The 23,279-nt window shown below is 37.5% G+C and overlaps 1 protein-coding gene and 1 pseudogene across 3 annotated transcripts; both read right to left on the minus strand.

Annotated features, from left to right (window-relative positions):
* Positions 1-1,946: 1,946 nt before the first annotated feature.
* LOC113303672 lies at positions 1,947-5,219 on the minus strand (annotated as a pseudogene).
* Positions 5,220-10,233: 5,014 nt separating this feature from the next.
* On the minus strand, positions 10,234-21,560 carry LOC113303673 (coatomer subunit beta'-1). Of its 3 annotated transcripts, none has more exons than XR_003337657.1 (26): positions 21,331-21,560; positions 21,124-21,144; positions 20,965-21,026; positions 20,802-20,856; positions 19,169-19,205; positions 18,761-19,086; positions 18,499-18,630; positions 18,258-18,406; positions 17,495-17,563; positions 16,564-16,714; positions 16,372-16,437; positions 16,062-16,250; positions 15,461-15,601; positions 15,286-15,360; positions 14,967-15,143; positions 14,785-14,876; positions 14,585-14,701; positions 13,894-14,008; positions 13,642-13,713; positions 13,288-13,484; positions 13,017-13,110; positions 12,720-12,826; positions 12,179-12,314; positions 11,912-12,084; positions 11,493-11,561; positions 10,234-10,655 (listed from the first exon to the last, which is right to left on the minus strand). XR_003337657.1 is itself a non-coding variant. In XM_026552733.1 (26 exons), the coding sequence occupies exons 1-25, from the start codon at positions 21,331-21,333 to the stop codon at positions 11,542-11,544; spliced, it is 2,730 nt and encodes a 909-aa protein (XP_026408518.1). In that variant the 5' UTR covers positions 21,334-21,560; the 3' UTR covers positions 10,234-10,655; positions 11,493-11,541. The 3 variants fall into 3 exon arrangements, 1 of the variants encoding a protein (XP_026408518.1); XR_003337656.1 differs by having other exon boundaries at positions 11,882-12,084; XM_026552733.1 differs by having other exon boundaries at positions 11,958-12,084.
* Between the last annotated feature and the right edge of the window lie 1,719 nt (positions 21,561-23,279).

Consider the following 23,279-nt stretch of genomic DNA (forward strand, 5'->3'; position numbering starts at 1 on the left):
TAAGCAAAACGGTATTACCAAGTGAAATTTTTGTAAGACCAAAATAGAGAGCCATAAATCCAAGTGTGGTATGAGATACATTATACGGAGACTTGAATAGTTTTGTGGTGCCAACATTTTTGTGGAACCAGAAACTTGAGTTTCCTGTATAGCGAGTCCTATAGTTGATAAATCAACCAAACAAGAGGAGACTAGAGATCCCATGTTCCTAAAAGACAAAAAGTTCCGTTTATTTTCTTGACAAAAGTTTTTCATTAGTCAATCTCAAATCCTATTGCCAACAACCAAACACTATGCAAATGTCTCTCAATGACTATTAATAGCGACACAAGCCAAGTGATCAGATCACGGGATGCAGCTGTAACCCGTACCAGATTTATTTTAGCTCTGATCAAGTCAATTAAGCAGATGACCGGTGGTAAAATTTTCGAAGCCACATTCCACCAAAACCTTCATTATACACTTACTGGAGGCCCCCCCCCCCCCCCCCCCCCCCCCCCCCCCCCCCCCCCCCCCCCCCCCCCCCCCCCCCCCCCACCCCCCCCCCCCCCCCCCCCCCCCCCCCCCCCCCCCCCCCCCCCCCCCCCCCCCCCCCCCCCCCCCCCCCCCCCCCCCCCCCCCCCCCCCCCCCCCTGTTGAGAAGTTATGAGATATTGACTTTAGATTAATCAGTGATATCCCATGATATCATAAATCTTTTGCAGTACTACCACCCACATGATCCACTTCCTCATTACCATAAATCAGGGCTTTTTTTTTCTAACCCAATGGAAGACATAAAAGAGGGGGGCATACTTTTTAAGCGTGATGATGGTAAACACCAAAAACCTTAACAAAATGGATACAGTGTGGGAACTTCATAAAAAGGTGCAAATGTTTACTGTGTTTTTTCCTCGCTTCTTTAGTTTGTGATGATGATAAGTAAGAGCTTGACAATGAAGATTGTTTAAAGGGGGAGATCAGATTTTTGAACTTTCAAACCAGAGATCGAGCATTGACCCATTGTTGATGATGTGTAAAGCTGCCGAGCCAAGCAAGCATGTTGAAAAAAAAAAGAGTCTAGGGATATATAACTATATGGTATCCAAAACTCAGCTTGTAGTACTGTAATTCTTCAGTTTGAATATGGATTATATCGTGTTTTTGACTGGTGGTGTGGGGTGAACTCAAATGTCCCAGGGCATGAATTGACTAACCATATGAAGTTATGAACTAAAGTTAAGCGAAATAAAGACGCCTTGAATCAATAGACGGAGCTCAAATTTAACTACAGCGTCTCGTGATATATGTAAATAAGTACAAGTTGCACGCCTCTGGAGCTCAAATCCCCCAACCAGCTAAAGCACATCCACAAGAACGAACTCAAAGTCTTCAACAACCGGCTCTTCTCGTGATGGAAGAGCTGGGGTATACTTAATATGTTATAGTCCCAAGATTGATGATTGCAAAGAAGACACTCACACCCAATTCGCAGTTTCTACCCACTAGTGGAGAACTTTCTAAGTTAAATCATTGTAATTATCAAGAAGCAGAGAACTAGACAGATCGAGGATGGGTGGGGTAGCATATTCGATATTTACATGGATATAGGAAATCCAGTATTGCCCACAATCTATGGTAATAGTGTTGGATTCCCAAAGGAATGAGAAGTCGGACAAATTGCTGCAAGTCATAATCAACTTGAGCTGGAATACAGAAGCTCTTGTCTGGTGGTCAAGAATATTAAGAAAACAGCAACATGAACATGTGCCTCATTCTCAAGAATCAAATTATTGGACTGAAAATGAAAGAAAGAATGAGATCTAGAGAGAAAGAAAGATCCACCCAAAATGTCTATTCACAATTCACATAAACAACTATAGAGAAACAGATTGGTTTTCCCTTTCAATCTCTCTGAAAACCGAAGAATTTGAAGAACAAATGAATAACAAAGAATTTGAAATCAATGGAAATGAATGATTAAAAGATGATGATACTATAAAATGAAAAATTAAGAAACAAAGTATGATCCAAAAGAAGAAACAATAATAATAAGTAATAATCATAAAAATAAACTCACAAAGCAAAAGAAAAATAGTAGAAGGTAGTAGTAGTACTAGTAGAGCTTGGTAACAGCAGCAAGAACACTGCTGATGAAGAAGCAATCTTTCATCTCTTTCTTTTTCCCCTTCATGAATCTCATCCCCTATACATACATTTTTTGTCTCTGCAACCTACATAATACTGTCTTTCTATCTCTCTAGATCTCCACCATTTTTATTCACAACTCTGAATTATCCATAACAATTCCAATAAATATGGAGAGACCTTCCTCCTCTTAGTCTCTCCCCCTCCTATATGCCTAATTCTTCCCTACTTGTTTTTTTTCATCTTCTTCTCTTCTTTCATTATTAGAACCCAACAGCAAATTTGCAACTGAATTCCACTTTCTAAATGTATCATGCAGTGTTGTTATCCCTTTCTTCAGCGACGAGAATCGATGATTGGAAACGAATATTGGTGTTTCAAGAGAGATAGAGAAGAACAAGAAGAATCACAAAGAAAAGGGTAGCAAAGAAATTGAAACTCAAAATATTTAAACAGTGTGTTCTTTTATATAAAAAGGAGGGAAGGGGTAGGAGGTAAAGTCTCAAAAGAATTAATAATAGATAGGTGGTGGAGGAGAGGCATATGAAATCCCTGTAACTGGTGGTAATGGACCCTCATAGACTGGGGCAGGTGGTGGTGGGCTCTCATAGACATATGGTGGTGATGAAGGAACTGGTGATGGGGGTGGAGATGGTGAAGGTGGTGGTAAATAAACAACTGGTGCTGGTGTGGGTGATGGAGGTTCGTACTCAATACATGGTGGTGGAGGTGGAGGAGGTTCTATACATGGAGGTGGTGGTGGGGGTGAATTAGGTGGTGGGGGTGGAGATGAATAGACTGGTGGTGGAGGTGATGAATACACTGGAGGTGGTGGGCTTGAATAATGATAAGCTGGCGGGGGAGGTGGAGAATGTGGTGGGGGTGGTGGTGAATGTGGTGGGGGAGGTGGTGAATGATGAGGTGGTGGTGGAGAATGATGGGAGGAGGTGGTGAATTATACATGTAAGGACTTGGTGGAGGTGGAGACATTACAGGTGGAGGTGGGGTGGGGATGATGCTGGTGGAGGAGGTGGAGGTGAATTTGGTGGGGGTGGCGGTCTAACACAATAAACTGGTGCTGGTGGTGGCGGTGAATTTGGTGGAGGTGGAGGAGGTGAGTAAACTGGTGGGGGTGGAGGTGGTGGAGATGGTGGTGGGGGTGAGGGGGGGTGGAGGTGGTGAATAAACTGGTGGAGGAGGTGGTGGGGGCGAAGGTGGAGGGGGTGATGGTGGAGGAGGTGGTGGGGGAGAAGGTGGTGGGGGTGATGGTGGTGGCGGAGGTGGTGAATAAACTGGTGGAGGAGGTGGTGGGGGAGAAGGTGGTGGAGGTGATGGCGGTGGTGGAGGTGGTGGTGGTGGAGAAGGTGGGGGAGGTGATGGGGGTGGGGGAGGTGGAGAATAGACTGGTGGAGGTGGTGATGGTGGTGAATAAGTAACTGGAGGTGGTGAATATGTTACTGGTGGTGAAGGAACAGCTGGAACAGGCACCGGTACTGGTACTGGTGTAGGAACTGGAGTTGGTGTTGGTGAAGAACCACCACATTTAAAAGCACTACAATGGATATGTTTAGATGAGAAAGCCTTACACTGCCTTGAAACCCTCTGTTTAGGTCTTCCAGCTAAACAATTCCTTCTATCATCAAATTCACCAACATTCAAACAGCTTGGTGGCTCACCAGTGAAGAAATTGTAAGAATATGTAAAATTCTGCAAATTTGGCAGCTCACAAATACTCTCAGGAATCATTCCTGTGAGCATATTATGCGCTACATTCAACTGTTCCAAACTCTTCATTCCTCCAATTGTATCCGGTAATGGACCCATGAATTGATTAAAACTCACATCAAAAACTGTCAAATTCACCAACATCCCAATCTCTTCTGGTAAACATGACCTAAACCCATTATTCATCAATATAATCTCATTCAACCCTGTCATGTTTCCTAGACTAGAAGGAACACAACCATGGAACTTATTATTGGCTAGAACCAGTACCGAAACAGGCGAATTACCTAGATTCTCAGGTATTTCGAAAGCGAATCGATTATGATTGATAAAAACTGCATCTAAATCTTTATCAAAGAGTTGTTTAGGAACTGTACCTTCAAATTCATTGAACCTCAGATCTAGAAACTTCAATGACGGTAATTTGAGTACAACACCAGGAAATCCACCAGCAAGCCTGTTATTACTCAGATCTAACTCGAACAACAGCTTCAAATGAACAAAACTCTTCGGAACAGTACCGCAGAACCGATTACTGTTGATATGAAACAATGCAAGATCAACAAGTAAACCTAATTCTTCAGGCAAATAACCAGCAATATCACCATGATTAAGATCAATACCAGCTACTGTTTCAACCTCAGGATCATCAAGAGATGGCGAACAAAACACTCCAGTATAATTACACACATCAGATCCAACCCAGTTAAGAGTTAAATTTAATGGATCTGAGATGATTGCTTCTTTCCATGATTGTAATGCAATGTATGCATCTCTTAATCTATCATTTTCAAATACAAGCGATGGATCAACCTCTATTTTTTCACCTCTGGTTCCAATCTCATCTCTGTAGTATAACAACTGCCTCTGTTTAATATACTTCACTTCCGCTTCACTTAGATCCTCCCCTCTTCCATTTCCACTCGATTCTTCTTCTTCAAATGCTGTCGACGTTGATGATGCAGAAAACGCCAGAAACAAAGTAGCTAACAGAATCACAATATACTTCCTCTTCATCTCACGTTCAAAACATCGATCAAAAAAAAAATGTTACTAGCTTGCAATTCCTTATTCTTCTTCTTCAAATTTTTGAAAAAAATGGAGATAAAATTTGTATGGAGAGAGAGAGAGAAAATGTGGTTTTTCTTCTTCTTCTTTTCTTTTCTCTCTTGAGCTGAGAGAGTGTGGAGAAGATGAGAAGAAATGAAATGAGGGTTTATTTTTTCTTCTTCTTTCTTTCTATTGATATTGGAGAGAGAGGGGGAGAAATAATAAGAAGAAAAAAATAAGTGGAAGAGAAAATAATAACATCAAAGACAGCTAAATCACAGCTCAAAACCCAGATTCTTTTGTAATTTTCACACTCTCAAAAAAAAACATTTATATACTTAACTTTGATGCTTCAAATAATCTCTCTTTGGTAGCACCTAATTCAATTTATAATGCTGATGATTATTTTTTCAATGTAACTAACTCCACTTAATAATTAAATTAAACAATAAAAGTATATAATTAGTTGTTGTTAATATTAAATAGGTATGGGAGTTGGATAAAATAGTAATGACAAACTAATTCCCGTGATTAACTTAGTCAGAGACTTTCTCAGAGAGACGAAAATATCGCGATAAATTGAGTTTTGGTTTGTTTTTTAGTCAGTGAGTTTTTTCTCGTTTGAATGACTAGTGGAGGCTGGTTGTTTCTTTAGGTGTCACTGTATTATGGATCATATTTAGGGTTTCTGATTATTAAATTTTTGGTTTCGAGTTTCTCGGTTTAGTTGACTATAATACCCTTAATCTTTTTTTTCTTTTGAAACTGATAAATATTTTTTTTGTTTTTAGTATTTGGTATTTGGCTTTAACAACTTATATATTCTCGTTGTAGTGTTGAATGCTGATCATAAATAATGTAAAATTGTGTTAAATAGTAATGTTAATGTACAGAGTGAGTTTACTCCCTGCAAAAATCAGGCTTACCTGCAGTTCTCTACCAAATTACCAGAAATAACTGTGAATTTCATTTCGGTAGTAAAGTTATTGTCACAAGATTTTCCATTTTAGAGTGATTAAAGTGTACGTATAGACGATATACATGCATAACATGCACCAAGAAAACAGGTGCCCCAACTGCGCAGCGCCTCATATCATATGTCAGCGGGAATGAATAACCCATGATTCCTAGACGAGTTTTGCCAAGTCTGAAGAAGCCATATGGAGCTTCAAAATCTTCGTCCATAATAATACGAATTAGTCAAAATCAATTCATGATCTTTATAAATGGACAGCCTAACTATACTTAACTAATTTAATCCAGATTTAAAATCCAAAAATTTGCCATGACGATGACATCCATGCAAATGCATGCATAGCGCATCAACCTACTAGTGGCATGGTGGGACGTTAAGAAAAGAAAATGTCATGGTACCACTATTAAAACAGCCTATAAAATAAATTAAACGGGTCCCACATGTAACAATTATAAGAAGAGAAATAAGGGGAGCGTAGCCATGTGAGTGGGCCCAGATTTCACGTCCTGCACGGCTGGATCGTCGGCTATTCACCAAAAAGAAACGAGTTTTAGGGTTTGTTTTCACCGCGTCCCCGTGAATCATCATTTTCTGTACACCTCAGCGTCACACCAAACCCTAAATATCTTTCCAAACAACCGAAAATAACGTTACGTAATATAAAACGCGTTCCTAAGCTGTAATCATGAAAGCCGGTCGTTTTACCAAAATAACCTCAAGGTTTGGGGGTTAGGTGGAGGTGCAAACTTGCTTACGAGGGTAGTAGTTGGAACTTTTTTGTCTTTTTGTCTAGAATTCTCTGTTTTTGGCCAAAGTAATCAATAACGGTGCTTACAGATGTGTGAAAAAGAAAAGAGGTGTACCCACTGCCATGTAAGCTAAGACGCGGTGCCAGATGTATAATTGACCACCAACTGCGGTGGAGGAGGTGGAACATTGACTTTTGATTGAGGAGTGGAAGTCAAGAGATGTATTGCGGGAAGAATGGGCTATGATTCCGTTGAATACCACCACCCGTGAAAATCATCATGCCTTACGCTAGTCATTAATTCTACTTATTTTAGTGATTAGTCTCGTGCTCAATTATAACAAGTGGGAATTAAGAAGTGCAGTCTTTGAGTAATGAGTCTGGAATAGCACGAGCAAGCTAAGGGGAAAATGCCAATGGGGTGTATTTTCTTGACTATATATTTTCTCAAATGCAAATACTGATATGCTCAAATTTGATAAATTGGATTATTCAGTAAGAAAATAATAGTGATAAACTACAAATTTGAGTCGAAAAGTCAAAACACTGTGAACAAATTACCATTTCTTATGCAAATATCTGCTAGAGAATCACAATTATTGTACCATGTTGGAGATGCGTTTAATGTTCCGTTCATTGCCAAATTGATGGATTATACGTCGATATTCATGCGGTGGTGATATTCACCTCCCTACTCGGTTCCCTCTAATCTAAACCTCATATCTGGAAAATGGTGAACCCCATCTATACCTGAATGTGATTCAAATCCTAGATGTGGTAGATTGAAGGGAACAGAGTAGGGAGATCGAGAATTAGGAGATGAATAGCACTTCCGATATTCATGTAAGAGTGGAGCCACAAAATTTATACAAGCATGGCAACCTAGAAATAGGTGTTATGGAATGTAATTTAAAATGACCAACAATACTCCGTAGTCCGTATTGAAGCAAGAACTACGCAGTATTCGGTATTTTGGAAAGAAAGATGCAACAGAATTTTTCGGGACAGTCGGAATCCCTTGCCAGCTTCCTTGGCCATCCGGAGACACTTTAGGCCACAGATTGTACAAGGCATAATACGGAGGATCTTTGGACGTCTAAACAAAAAAAAGTAGACGTTGGATTTGGATAAAAAAAAAAGAAAGGGCGGGAAGAAAAAAGATAAACTGGCATAGTACATAGCAGGCGTGCGCACTTGGGTTAGAGTGACTAATAAACGAGAGAATTAAGTAATTTACATAGAAAAACCAAACTGCAAGAAATGAATAACGTTATAAACCCATAACTTATGGGTATAACAAATATGCAGAGAATTCAAAACATAGTTTTTAATGTGTCCGTTGCTGTTACGGTACATAAGAAAATTAATATGATATGATATGATGTATCATATACGTGGGTACGTATAACCATTACAATTCTGCTGCTGCTGGTTTGTACTTAATTGGCAGCCCCCCCTCTGGGGACCTGGCTATTCTTTTTACCCTCTTCTTCTTCTCACTCATTGTCGGTGGTGAGGGTCTGTTTCAGTATGTGTTTTCATGGTGGCCACTCGTGTAAACTTGTAGTCTTTAACTTTGAGTAGATAAAGTGATTGCGATAGTTATTTATTACTTACTAGTAACAAAAACAAAATGCAATGGATATGTTTGTTACTTTTGTTTTTTTAACTTTTCTTTTTATCAATTTGTGGAAAAATGGGGGGTTGAAGAAAGAAAAAATGTTTGATCAGTAGATTAGCTTTGTTGAAAAACTAAAGAGATCAATAACTTTATTGGAGTCGTGGACTTGAAAACAGAATATAAGAAGAAAACGAAATGGAAAAGAAGAAAACAAGCTCAACCGGATTTATATTCTGTTTTCATGAACAGATTTTTCTTGTAGTTAGTTATGATGCTGCTAGATGAAATATGCTTGAGCGGTGTGTGGAAAAAAAAAATTACAAGAATTATTGTGAGATGCTAAGGCTGGCAAATTATATTATAGACAGACATATACAAGTCTGTCCCAAGTTAATTTTGGGGGTTACCTGTTTTTTCCAAAAGGATATGTAATACAAAAGCTTTCAAGAAAAATAAAATCAGAAAGCTTGGGCCACCTTTGGCCACAAGATAGCTCCGTCGTCTCTTGGCTGCAAATACTGAGAACCTAGTTCATGTCGATGAGGATGAAAAACTATATAGAAAAAAAAAGAAAAATGCTAATTAAGGTGCAACCATTTACAGTCGTGAGGTGGTGTTACATAATTTATATATGGGTGACTCATAATGTTTAAATACGCTCCTGTTTTTGTTTAATCAGAAACTCTGGAGGAAAACAGATTTTCAACTGATTTTTTATTCTTTTCCTTTTGTCACCTTGAAAAGTAAACTCCTAGTCATGGCAGAGTTTGTTAAAAGCAACTCCTTCCTAATTAATTCTCAGATATTTAAACCAATGACAAACACTGCATGTGAGACCATTAGGTGCTTTGTGAAACTACGAACTTGTTTAATCAAATGAGCATTCCAAAATTTTATGGTTATTCTTTGCCGGCCAAAATTCATGGCCTAATTTATGGAAAAGACAACGGTTTTTTCTTCTTTCTCCGACTCTAATTTGTTTGTTCATCAATGTTGAGTAAGACGTTCAGTTATTTTCTTGTGCTAGAGTTCAGTTGGCGGACCCTTTCATAAATCAAGCGTTATGACGTGCGGTGGTTAGAGTGGGGCTGCGACTGCGAAAATGTTCATTGCAGTTTTAAGTTTTTTCGGATTAGTCAAGGGTTGTTTTTCTTCTTCTTTTTATATCAAGTTCAAGGGTTGTTTGAGCGGCCCTCTTTTAGTTTTTACGAAAGAAGATATTACTAGGATTATTGTATACAGAGGTTGGGATTCGTCTATTTAATAGGTTAAAAGTAGAGAAGAAGTGGCCTATGTAATCGTCCATCCAGACAATGATAAGCTAATAGGTCTTTCAAAGAAGTCATGTGAGCTAGGTAACTCTTCGGCCAAGATGGATTTCTTGTATTCCTGATTAAATTGTATGCATTGTATACACAATGCACGAGTTCAGTTAAAGAAGACCATTTACATTCTAGACTTTGTGGTCAGTTCTCAATTGGGTAAGGGACACCTTAGCTAAAATCAGTTATACTAGTATTTTGCCAGTGATATCTTGCCTAAATACAGCCCGAGAGAGGGTAGAAAGAACAAATCTCAATGATTGCCATTGAAGAGAAGAGGGGTATCAAAAGAAACACGCAATTGATAAGGTAGCCCAACAGATAACAGAGGGGATTGCTTTGGCTCAACAAAACAAGATAACACAAGATATTCGGTTGAGACAAATAACTCAAAACTAAGATCTCTATCACCACAGCTGCCCACACTAATCACGGCACAAATCGAGCCCGATCACATCAATAATATCTATTATTCCCCGAATATCATTATTATGAGTGTTAGGTTCTGGCACATGCCAATGCATAAGTCTGTGATAGAATTTTTGGCAAAATTCGAGTCAGACCCAGCTTTAAACAGTGATTGGTTATCTCTAACATAACGAATCGAAATCCATTGCAAAATGACTGGTTAACGTAGATGCATGATAATGAGAATCAAAATCTATTTTCAGAACCCTGACAATGATGTATTGCTCGTATAGTTACATTAGTTAAAAGAAACACTGAAATCAAGCATACTCACTTCTATATATCATTAAAATATGTCCGCCAACAAAAAAAGACAACAAAATTAAAAACTGAACAGACAATCAACCTCCCTAACATAACATATCTCCACCGTTGCTCTCAGATTCTACAAGGAAAGCTAAATATAAAATAGAAGACAAAAGTGACGAGGACAGAATATATGAAACCTACAAGAATAAGATATTAGAGAAACCATTAACAATTTTGTGTTGGTAAACTGTTCTTTAATATACGCCTCATTTTAATTTTGACAAAAAATTATGTGTCCACATCTAAACAACCCATCTTCGACAGCTGATCCCTTAATGGCCTTAACTAATCCTCACTCAAAGAACTAACCTGTCATGACAAGAAACCAATATTAGAGTTTAAAGAAAGAACCAACAGGATTCAAGATATCAAGAATCTATCTTTTTAGCTGTCCTCCAATTTCAAATTATCCAATTGCATGAAGATTAGTTAGAAATCAAGTGGAACAAACTATAGTTCCCCAAAAAGGAAGGCAAATAGAAAAACAAAGACATGGTCCAAAATGGAGGTCTTCACATAGCTGGACCAACCTAAAGTGTGTCAAGGACCACAAAATCAACTTAGGCAGCCACTTGGTGCTGATGATCAAATAAGTTCAGGATGCGGTCATGTCCAGATACTAGACTGAGTAGACACGGGTTACAATAGGCATGCCATGACACTGTTATATCAAATAATTTGGAATTGCATTTCTAATAACCATCTTCTGACGTTAAGAGCCAAACCACCGCCTATCACCTGGCTAGTTTTGCGGAAACCCCAGTGTATTTTTTCCCCCACGTCAGATACGGGTTAACAAAATCGTATGTGTAACCACTTCCAACACTTCTCTTCATTTATTCTTATTATTATAGCAAAGACTAATATTACAATTATGATTTTCATTGTTATTATTCTTATTTTCATCCAAAATCACTTCTCATGCACATCTGAAAACCTAGATAATTGCAAATTCAGGATCAAGTCAATGAAAAAGAAGTTCCCATCTATAAGGATATTTCTCATAAACATGGCGAGAGACATAGCACGTGCGGCAAGGAAGATCCAAGAGTACAGTAAGTAAAATTTAACGAACTGTTCTCATAATTAGAGAAGGATATAAGAAAGATAAGGGATGGCATGTAAAAGAATGTTCTTTTCGCTTACCTTGAGAGAGAGTGTATAACAGCTGGAACCTGCTGTCTTTAATTGGACCTTAGTAACGTGGCGCCAGAACTGCATAACAACGATAATAGCAGTTATTAATAAACATACCATCATCTTCAACGCGTTTGACTCTTCATATTAGATAAGCACCATTTGAAATGTAAAAAGGAGCAGAAACAGAACACAGAAGTTTTAAGTTTTACTCGTCAGTTGTTAACCAAGACGTGTGTTAAAAGATTACTACCAAGAGGTTGGTCACACATATGGTCTTTTCTGTGATCTCTGGGTCCCACATCAATACAGACCAGGGTGATTTTTCAAGATCTTAAAAAATCTTAGCAGTATGATGTGATGACAGGATGATTAAGAAATCAGATTTAACTAATCACCAGAGACAAAAATTGGATTTTCAGACTTGCCCAACCAATTGCTTTTAGGCTGACGAGGTTCCTTCATTATTCGTACCCCACTCTTCTTCAGCTTCATTACTGTTTACAAGAACAGCGCCATCTGTAGAATCAGCATCGACCTCAACAGCCTCTTCTTCCTGGGTTCCCTGCTCTTCATGTTCTTCTCCGTTCTCTTCTACCTCCTGAGACATGAAAGTGAAACAAATCAACATCCAATTCCCATCACAGAAGAAAAGAATTAGAAAAGGTAGCATTTCACATAGAGCCCAAGGATACCTCGTGAGCCAAATCACCATTTTCAAGTGGTGCCTCCTCCTCTTCATCAAGTTGCATTGTTTTGAAAGCCTCCATAAGGTTGATATTTGATTTCTCTATGTAGCTTAGATAATCTGCAGCAGGAGGATGAATTCCTCTGCAGAGAAATAACCAAAAATGTTACAATGACTGCACAGTGCATACGATAAATCATATATGTCCAGAAATAATGGCCCTTATTAGCCAATGTTATTTGAGTAAGAAACTGCAAACAAAAATTTAAAACAGAAAACTGGTACGTCGCTCATTAAGATAATACACTAATGCCCAAAAATCCTATCGAGATAATGCATTTGAAGGTTACAAAATGATCCCCTGCGTAGGAATTCTGGGAGCAGATCATTAAGTCAAACGTATCAGCTTGTCTAACTATGTTACAAATTTATACCATATTTCACTTACTGGATTATGACCAAAAATGACTACAAATAACTATAAATAGTAACAACATTAACAAATAATAGTAGAAGATACATACAGAAAAATGAAACCAAAGGGATACCTTATCTCCGAAATTTTAGATTCCACGGATAGAGCAACCTGCCAATCCTCGAATAAGTTAGGGTACTCCTCAGGGTCAGCTAAAGATTCTGCAGCTTTCTGGTTAACCTGTGAAAAGCCATGGCATGCAAAGGGGAAAATCAATCTAAATAGTATAGCAGATAACAAAAGCAAGGTTTTAGTTCATGAATTTTATCAAAAGGTAGAGACACGACTGAGGAATTTGTGTACCTACAATTTACCACTTCAAACGAAAACAGATATCAAAACAAAGAATAAGATTAAGACAATAACAAACCTTATTGAGGTTGTTTCTCCAAAGTGCTACTATCTCTGAGACCTTGCTTGGAAGATAAGACCGCGCCATCAAAGCAGCTTCAGGAATCCGGTTGCTGCAAGAAAAGACACATCCAGAATATCATTCAGGTTAATCTTTTGTGTTAGCTTTTAAGCTTTGATCAGAGATCATTCTCAAGTATATCTGGAGAATTTGCACAAAGAGTAGCCATTGTAGGAGCGGCTTTAAGCTTTCTAAGTGCAGAACGTCACCAAGGCTGGCTGAAAATTACCTATCCACCAAGAGTTGGAGACACTCTTCCACTTTCCCCAGCATGAATAAACAAAGAAAAGCAACATTGTTTTTTCCCTGTTCTTTGGCAAGAGATGCAAGTTCTTGGATTCCTTCAGCATCTCCAAGTGAAGAGTATATAAGCAACAAACCGCTCAGATCCTTTGCATTTCGTAAGCACTCTTCAGCCATTTCTAACTGTACCACAAAAGTTTCCAGTTAGGAATACTAAAATACACTAGAAACATTCAATGAATTTGCATGATTGAAGACTAATAGAGGAAAACAAAATTTAAAGTAAAAGCATGTTATAAACGGGAAAAGGGTAGAGTGCCAAAAGAGCACAGTGGAACACCTTTCCACTGGACATTGCTAGTTCTCCCAATTGTTTCCATTTGGATTCACCCTTTACTTCTGCCGCTATTGCCTACACCGAAAAAATACCATCGTCAAATAGGAAAGATATGATACTTGTGTCAACAGCAACACCGAAGAGAGAAGAGCAAACCAAATGATGCAAGGGTACAGTTATGCTAAAAAGAACTAAGAAATTGAGCAGCGATTTAAAGTTTATATATCCTCTTATTCACATGATAATGTGTGTTACCTTTGCAACCTCTAATCTTCCAAGCTGTATAGCTAGATCGAATCTATAATTAGGATCTGTAGCCACTTCCAATGCATCTTCCAACATTTCTCGAGATTCCAAGAAACGAGCCACACTGGAAATATGATCAAACATAAGAAGAAAATATCAGAACTAAGGAATTTGCAGAAGCAAAGCTGCAAAATCTGAATTATGGTTCTAATGGTTCAATTAGCCAATTACTGCATCAAAACCAGAATCAAGTTCCATCATGCTACTGTAAGAAAGTAAGTTAGCCATTGAAGTAAGATCTTTCTAAGGGTCGTGTCAGACTATCGCAAAAATTCTACTCCAGACTTTCTAATTGAGCTACTATTTACATTGTAAATTTGAACGATGCTTCAATTTTTTCATGACAAACAAAAAACAATGCAAAGAGAAAATTCATCTTGGTCAAGGTTTTAAACTCTGAATACATTGTCTGAGACCAACCGCAACTAGAAAGAGAACATTTAAAACTGAATATGTAAGAACTTCCACTCTCTCTGTCCAAATTGTTGGAGCTCAGATGAGGCAACAAATGATGATGTTTCGTCACCAACAGCAACTTAATGTAGTAAAGTTCAAGTAAACAAGGCTTGAAAAAGAACCAGGCGAAAATTGTCAGATAAAACACATATATTGCAACTGATAAAACAGTAAATAAGCACACCTATTAAGATGCTCCCTAGGAATTGAGGGTAAAACTTCACTTGCCCTCTCCAAATCTCCACGCATCACAAGAGTCTTGTACTCAATCAAGCTTAGAAGCAATGTGTATCCAATAACACTGTATGGCAAAAAGTTAACCACTGAGATTGCTATAGATAACGATAACGATAAGAACATACCACAATAAACAAGTTGACTCACTTGAACTCCTTATCTATTAGGTATACACGACTTTGGTTTGCAAGATATCCCAACAAGTACATTGGCCGGTCCAGATGAAACATAGTTGTTACCTGAAATTGGCAACAAGGGCTCAGATATATGCATCATCCGGGAAGGACCCTATTCATTTGTTGCAAACAATATTAGCTTAACCAGCTTACCTCACCACCAACACAGTAGTTAAGTCGCCATGAAGAGTTATTATAGATAAAACAGTCTCCAACCCATAACCCTGTTCGAACTCGCTCATTTACTTCATTGAGAAGCTCAAAAGCATCTTCAACACCCTCCTCACCAATTTCTCCTCCGGTATCCAAAAAATTTGCAACAACGTCCCGCTGTCATTGTTAAATATTTGTTTTGGTACTTAAATATTTGTTTTAGTACATTAGTAAAAATTAAGATAAAACCTGGTGTGGTACCTAATATGACGGCATAAATAAATATTTAAAAGAGAGCTAGTAAAATGCTGATTCTTACATGGTACTTCAGCATGTAAAATGATGTGTCACTGGTAATTGTCACCAAATCACCACTATCAGCCCAATAAAGATTCTGTGATACACCACATAAGCAAGAAAATAATTAATTTGAGACTTCAACCAGAGTGCAGCACCTATAAACCATGCAAGGCTTTTGGTATATAAGTTCTCACTTTGACATTGACATCAATTCGACGAATCAACCTGCACTCAGCCCAATCGTAAAAACATATAAAGTCGTTCGAACACATTGCTAGCAAGGTTCCCCCAAAAATGCGTTCAGCAGAAAAAGTTGGTCTTATGCTTTTCCTTTCCTGAAAGAAGGCAAATCAGTTAACATTAGCAGAGGTACTTACACTTAAGTGAGACTATAAGGTATCATTCCTGTTAGAGGACACAATATGAGTGAATTAACTATTAAGTAAAAGAAGGAAGCAGAAGTTTTTTGCTTTTTTTGAATAGCATCAGAACATTGAAAATTCCCGATGCAGATGAAGACAGCCAGGTTTTTTCAGGAGGGAATTTGTTTCTTTATGAGATCATTTCAGCGAAAAAGGAGACAGCGGAGTTTCTGATGAAATCATATCGCGGTAACAAAGAGAAATAAATATTTGAGAACAAATTTTGCATTTGTCATATCTTCTAGAAGCAGTTTCCCTGTCCTGCAATCTCAAAGGACTTGCACATACCACTAACTATTGAATGTGCACATTTCGAATCACTTCAAGGAAAATTATTGTTCTCACACAGGTCCAAGGAGAAATGGATTCAGACCTGGAAAGTTTTACTGAATATCTTAATCCTTGAAGTACTTTCTTTGACAGCATATTCTCCATCAGTTGACCACACAAACTCTAATGCAGATCCAAAGGATCTATTTCTCCATGCCAAAGCGGTATATATAATGTACTCGCCATCCCCGCATACAACGACAAACCTCCCATTCGGATTGTGCTTTAAGCTCTAAAACCAACAAAAAAAATCATCAGATCATCAACAACTGGGGATTGCACAAAATGGATCAGAGAAGCGCAAAAGAATACATCTGTGAATACTTATAATGAACTAAAGATGACAAACTCACTTGAGGGTAAAGATCACAGCTCCCCAACTCTTTTACAGCCAAAGGTAATCGCTCTCCATCAGTGATCTATGTACATAACAAAAAAAAAAAAAAAACATCATGTCAGCTTATGCTGTAAAAATAACCTTCCATATTACGGGTTCTAAGTAACACAAACAATATTGATATTAGTATGTAAGTTGGAGGTCAGACCTCGTAATCTGCTCCAACACTTTTAATATTCACAGTTTGAACCTCATTATGCTTGGCCCATATGATTTTTCCACTACTGTCCATACTAGCAACTGGTACTTCTTTACCAATTTTAATCATAATGGTTCCTTCATCGTATCCAATTACAACCCTGAGCATAAAAAGAATAAACACGTAAAGCATTAGTCAGATACCTCATCACTAACAACATCTATTGCAAAAGTTAATCGTAAGGTAATATGACTAGACGAAGTGCCCTACTCAACTCCTGATGCATTATCAGAAGTAAAGCTTGACTGTGAACTCATCCAACTTACAAATGACATAATTTATTTGAATTATTATTTCCCAATCTAGTCGTTGAAGTGTGTCCAGACAGCAAACTTCAAAATCTGACTAGCTCTCAACTCATCTTAGACGAGTTACCAAGTTTATTTCTTCCTCCAAAATGCCAAGCAAGTAAGTGGCATGATAAAAAAGAAAAAACGTTTGCAATTTGTGGATAAGGAAGGAGGCAAACACATTTCAGCTTCAAGAGTGTTGTGAAACTATTCACGAAGTTTTGTGATTTAAAGCTTTCCCAGTAGTTGTTTGGCAAGTTTTGTGCTTACACTTTCCATTTAGATTAAAAGCTACGCCTTTTATGAGAAAACCACATTAAAGTATCATAAAACATGGTTTCAAATTGGTATCTAGTTATACCACACAAGATTTTTACAGAGTATTCAACCATTTCTAATCAGCAAATGCAATGACATCTAGGCTGAGCTGATTCACGAGGAGCCAGTTTCCTGATTACAAGATGTGGAGTCTGCTTTTGGGTACCATGTGAACCCAATCTGTATACTAGCGGTATGAGTTTTAAGAAACACTAGAAATGGGTTGTGAACAGCATTCGCAAAAAAGAAAAAGAAAGGATCATTTTGCTTACCTCCGCGAACTTTTCATGTATCCAACTGCCCACACTCGCTCAAGACCGTAATTCAATGTGTTCTCAAGCCTGCACATAGATGCACATGATAAAATCAGCTACTGGGAAGCTATCGAAAAACGGATTCATCTTATTAGGAGGAGGAAGGAAATCATTAATCAATTACATGTACAGTCATCAACATAAAATAAAAATGGGGGATAAACAATGGTATAATTCGCATGATATAGAATTTATTCATGTGAAAAAAAATCATTAAAGTAGGCCTATATATATGTGTAGGAAACTTAAAATTATCCTTCATCTGGAAAACAAATGACACACTTCAAAAAATTGCTTCTCAATGTGGGTTCAGGATCTCTTGAATGTCCCATTCCATTTCAAAAGTAATTGCACCATGCGTCAAGTAAAGACATGAAACACTGAGAGTGTTCACATTGCTGTAGAAAATTTCCACTTTATTGCAAAAATAAGAAATTTGTAAAAGAACACGCGCGAATATAAAATGGTAAATGAAACCAGAGGTTCATAAAAGATAAAGAGAAATAAACACTCCCACAAATGCACACAGACATAAACCAAACAGTGGATTATCAAACAAAACTGGTGCTCTGTCTACAACTTAAGACCCGTATCACACAAAAAATACAGAAAAATCTAGTAGGCTGTCCATTTCTAACAGTATCATTAGAATTAGGGAAGAAACTTAGAAAAGTAAGCACCATTGAAGCTGTAGTATTAGTCAACGATCAAAACCTCTTACCTATATGTGGTTGCATGCCATATCCTAACAGTACCATCCTCAGAACCGGTGATTATAATTGGAAGTTCAGGATGGAAACAAACAGCAGAAACATTGTGTGTGTGACCTTCAAGTGTCTGAATGCAACTTTTTGTTTGGTAATCCCACACCTGTTTCAAAAACAAATTTGCCAGAAAGATTATAGACTGTATGACATGAAGATAAAGTATTAAGTTATCAGCATAAATATAACTAGATGAACCTTAGCAGTATGATCATCAGAACCAGTGATTAGGTACGGCTTATCACCCCCGGTGTAGTAATCGACACAGTTTACTCCTTTCAAATGGGCATCCAAGGTAAAATTTGGGTCGGGAGAGCCAAGATTCCAAATCTGGAAATTAGTAAGTTCACAAAACAATCAATAACAAGTTATCTGGTGATATACAAAGGTAAGACCACCATCATAAAAATGCTGAATTCTGTTTTTGCTGATTAAGTTAATAACAAAATCACCCCATCACCTTTATCGTGCGATCTAGAGAGGCACTCGCGAAAGTGTTGGTGTCTTTTGGATTAAAAGTCACTTGCATGACATAGTGGGAGTGGCCCTCAAATATTTGGGTACACATCCAACCTTTCTCCCAGTCCCAAAGCTTGATAAGCATGTCATCAGATGATGATAACACATAAGGAAGAGTTGGATGGACAGCCACGCATCTGATGTAGTCCGTGTGTGCTTCAAATACTTTGACTTTATCCATCGTGTTGTAATTGTATACCCGGATATGCATGTCATCAGCTCCAGCGACAACCCATTGTTTACGTGCAATAAATTTTGCTGAGCGAACTGCAAATAAATGGCATACACTTGAATATGTATTGAAACTACTGAAGGAATGAGAAGATAAAGACTGAATCGAAGAGATTACCTGGTAAATCCGTGACTTCAAAGGACTTCGTCATAGTCTATAGATTGATCATATAATTTATTAGAATGAACTAAAACAAGTAAAAAGTGAACACGAGATAATAACAAATTTGCATTTAAGTTGGGAATTTGAAGAGATGAAGGCAGTACTTCTAGATTGTTAGTAAACAGCAAAGACAAGGGAAGTTCATTACAAACTTCTTACCTTTGTAAGTGACTCTATGAAAGCTCATTACAAACTTCTTACATTTTTTTCCCTTCTCCGAAAACATACTTATAACCTACACTATTGTCGCCACTGTTTATGATAGGCAAGTTCAACAATATCTCATAAAAAAGGTTATCTTTTTAATGGGATTGCAATTTTCACTAATATTTAAGTGACTCTATGAAAGCCCATTACTAACTTCTTACCTTTTTTCCCCTCTCTGAAAACATACTTCTTACCTATACTATTAGCCCTGTTTACAATAGGCAGGTTCAACATTATCTCATGAAGAAGGTTATCATGATCACTGAAAAACAAAAGTGGATATTTGTACAGCATGATTTCATGAGATTTCTATACAGTAACTGCTCTATAAAAATGCCACAAAAAGGGATTACTTCAAGATACAGAAGGATTTGCATGCTTGAGTTGGACTTAACGATGAGTCTAACATCCTCTTCATCAGTCTTGGAGAATTTCTATATGTGTAATTAGTCAACCTTCAAATTTTATCATTTTGTGAAAAGCAGGAGGAAATATTCAATAAGAAAAAGTCTGTTCCCTTTTCAAGTTCACTTTAATGATTAGTATGACTATGTATCAGGAATGGTCTGAAAAATTCCCTCTATGGATACGATTATGTATGCAAGAGGATTACTATACGTAATCCAGTGTATTTAATAAAAAAAATTCTATGTAAAAAAAAAATGATTAATATCGTTTTCAGACTGAAGAAATTTAATGATGTTGGCCCATTGTGCGATAGCTCCAGAGTACTTTTTCTTTTATATCTTTCCTCTCCCTTCCCTTTCTGTTTCGTCAAGAAATCAAACACTCAAAGTGCTGAATCAGACATACTTCAACGTTTACGCTGCTACTCTTCTTTTTTAAGCGCGTTTAACTTTATAATATTACGCCTAAAAGTGTCTCGAACCACTATTAAATGGATAGTTTCAAAATCATAGTGCATTCGTAAGTCTTGGTTTAGTTGTTGTGACTTAATGAAACTGAGACTCGAACATCCTAAGATAATCGACCTCTGTTGAAAATAAAGCACCCAAACTGCTACATTGTGTCATTACAGTGAGAACTGAAACCATATTGTCAGTATACTGGTAGCCTTCTCCGTCTCTCCGTCTTATTCTTCGTCTTAGCATCTCTATTTGTAGTATCTCTACCTCTAATCTCGTTTGAGACTATAGAACACATTTTTTGATGGGATTTCATTGACTATTCTATCTAATTATATATTACAAATTCATCCGAGAAGTCTTGAGTACAATAACACAACATGGACTACGGTTTCTAAATTCTTCTTTTAAAAGCTAAAGAGCAAAAATCTATGAAATTCTACTACTCTAGACGTACTAAATTATAACAAGATTGCAGTATAAACATGAGATGCAAAACATGATCAGTTTCTGACCTGTGATTGGTAATTCCAAATGCAAACGCTTCCAGAATAAAGACTTGCAAGAATCCTGCACAAAAAAAAATGTCCAATGCAGAAGGCGGATAAATACGAATTCCAGATCGTACCAAACCATACATTACTATCTAGAATTTCCAAAATACGAAATCAATCTTACCATGGTTCTGTAGGATGTAGATCGACAGATTTTACTCTTTCTGATCTTTGAGCGAGTTTCCTCTGAAAAAATAAACAAATCACTTCACATCAGCAATACTAAACATCAAAGATCTAAACCATTCCCAACTAAATTATCAAAAGTAACACAACACAATACCTTGATTTCGAGTCTAAGAGGCTGCCCCATAGTAATACCCATGCAAAGCAACAAAAAAACACATATCGTTAAATTCACACTAAAAAAATCCAGATCTTATGCAAATTCAAAACCTAACACACCAAAAAACTAACTACAAAAACACTGATCATCAGATCCAATCAATTTTCACAATTCAATGTGAAACAAAAACTCCATAAACCCTACCATTTTTAGTGACGAGAATCAAAAACAGTCTTGATCAATAAGAAGAATTCCGAGATCGTGAATCTACGAAACACTAAACCTAATCAGATCCAATTGAGATGCTGAGAGAGGATCAGAAGAGAAATTTCTCTTCGCAACGAAGAGAGAGAGGGTGTGTGGATTTGTTTTTGTGTGAGAAATGTTTGTGTAGAACACATAAATACGGTCGATTATCTTATGAGCGAAGGGAAGAAGGAGATACTTGATTTGATCCCTGGAATTAATCGCTCGGCTATAAGATCTTCTGGTGATGAGGAGTGTGTGTGGGTCCCGGATATGGGAACTTCGGTGGAGCCCACAACACTTGTGTGTATACTGTTTACCGGGGAAAAGTAGACGGGAATTTGGTGTTTCGAGCTTCGGGGAGAGGTGGGGTGCGGGGGTGATGGGATTTATCCTACGCGGCAGGCACCTGTGGATCTGATGATGCAACGTACAAATTGGGCAAGAGGAACACTACTCTACGCCCGCAGGGCAGTAAATTTACATCGCCCTTTTGGGATATGGCTTGAGAGTGGTCACCGGTTGAAAAACGGTATAATGGGTCGAACTTCTTAATTTTAAAAATTTCATATTTCATGTGCACTTTGTAGTCCAATTGCGAAATTTTACATTTTTTTTTATTCTTTTTTTTTTTGCTTGGTAAAGATAATTTTATAAATAAGGTGATATTTAAGTATACTTCAAAAAGAAATGCCCAAATCTCTTTCCTTCTCATTCGCCTAATTTCGGTTCAGTCGATTATAAATCTAGCAGTTTCTAATATGTTATCCCCAATAACGGCTAGTACTGATCAAATTTCTTGCAGTTGTCGCAAAATTTTTTGTCAGAAATCTCTAACGATCTAGTTTACTCTCTCGCATTTTGTTTTCCTGCTCTTGATTATTTTGGTGTGTGGAAAATCAAGTCAATTGAATCCAGCTCTAATCACAATGCCACTTAGACACATCATACTCTGTCAAAATTCGGTTATCTTAGACACAGATCGATTGATCAATCAATTAATAAATCACATGAGGAATGATAACAAAATCACGAAAATCTCTAAAGCCAATGATAACAACTCTTTTTACCACAATCGGAAAGATAACAACACCAGCGGTATCTCAGACAATTTAAAATTCTAACATTGGCAAACATTCCAAGACATCACCCATTCAAATATACACAAGCAACTCCATTATCGAACATTTTAATTCAATAAATCATAGGCCGAGGTTCACCCTGACCAGCATTATTCAGCTTGTTAACGGTAACAGTTCGATGACTAAGATCATTAGTTAGTCTTATTCATACCACATTTGTTGTATTTTGGAGTTAATCAAGCCTTCAAAATTTTGGTTCAACATCAAAAAATTTAACCGTCCAAAAGCCCTACTAGAAATCGGCCTAAACTTGTACCGTGGGTCTACTACAAAGATTTTATAATGTCCAAAATGCCTTCTCATGTTTCAAAAAAATAGTCTGATTTATATTTACCAGGATTATAAAGGAAATAGTTGCAGTATGCCTCAAAGGACATATTGTTGCACATTTCTGCTCCGAGTCCAACTGCAGACAAATGTCGTTTCCTTCTCGTATCAGTGACGAGAACTTCTTGTCCTCTGTGCATAGACATCTGTCGGAATTGTGTGTGTTGTTGGTGGAGGAGGTGGAGTGTGAGCATCTCCTTCAGACCCATTCGCAATAGTATTATCTTTGAAAACATTAGCATCATACTGAGGTGTCAAACTCGCAAAAGATACATTCCTTACTTTTTTTATACTAATTAATAGCACAAAGATAAGCAGGTTCGTTGTTAAGGGAGAGCTGAGATAAAGTTTTGAATTCAAATTCTGAAATAAGAACAATACAAAATTTATGAAAACAAGTAAAATATTACTAATCAAATAGTGAGGATGAGAATAATT

The sequence above is a fragment of the Papaver somniferum genome, chromosome 8 (assembly GCF_003573695.1).
Source record: "Papaver somniferum cultivar HN1 chromosome 8, ASM357369v1, whole genome shotgun sequence".
NCBI lineage: Eukaryota > Viridiplantae > Streptophyta > Magnoliopsida > Ranunculales > Papaveraceae > Papaver > Papaver somniferum.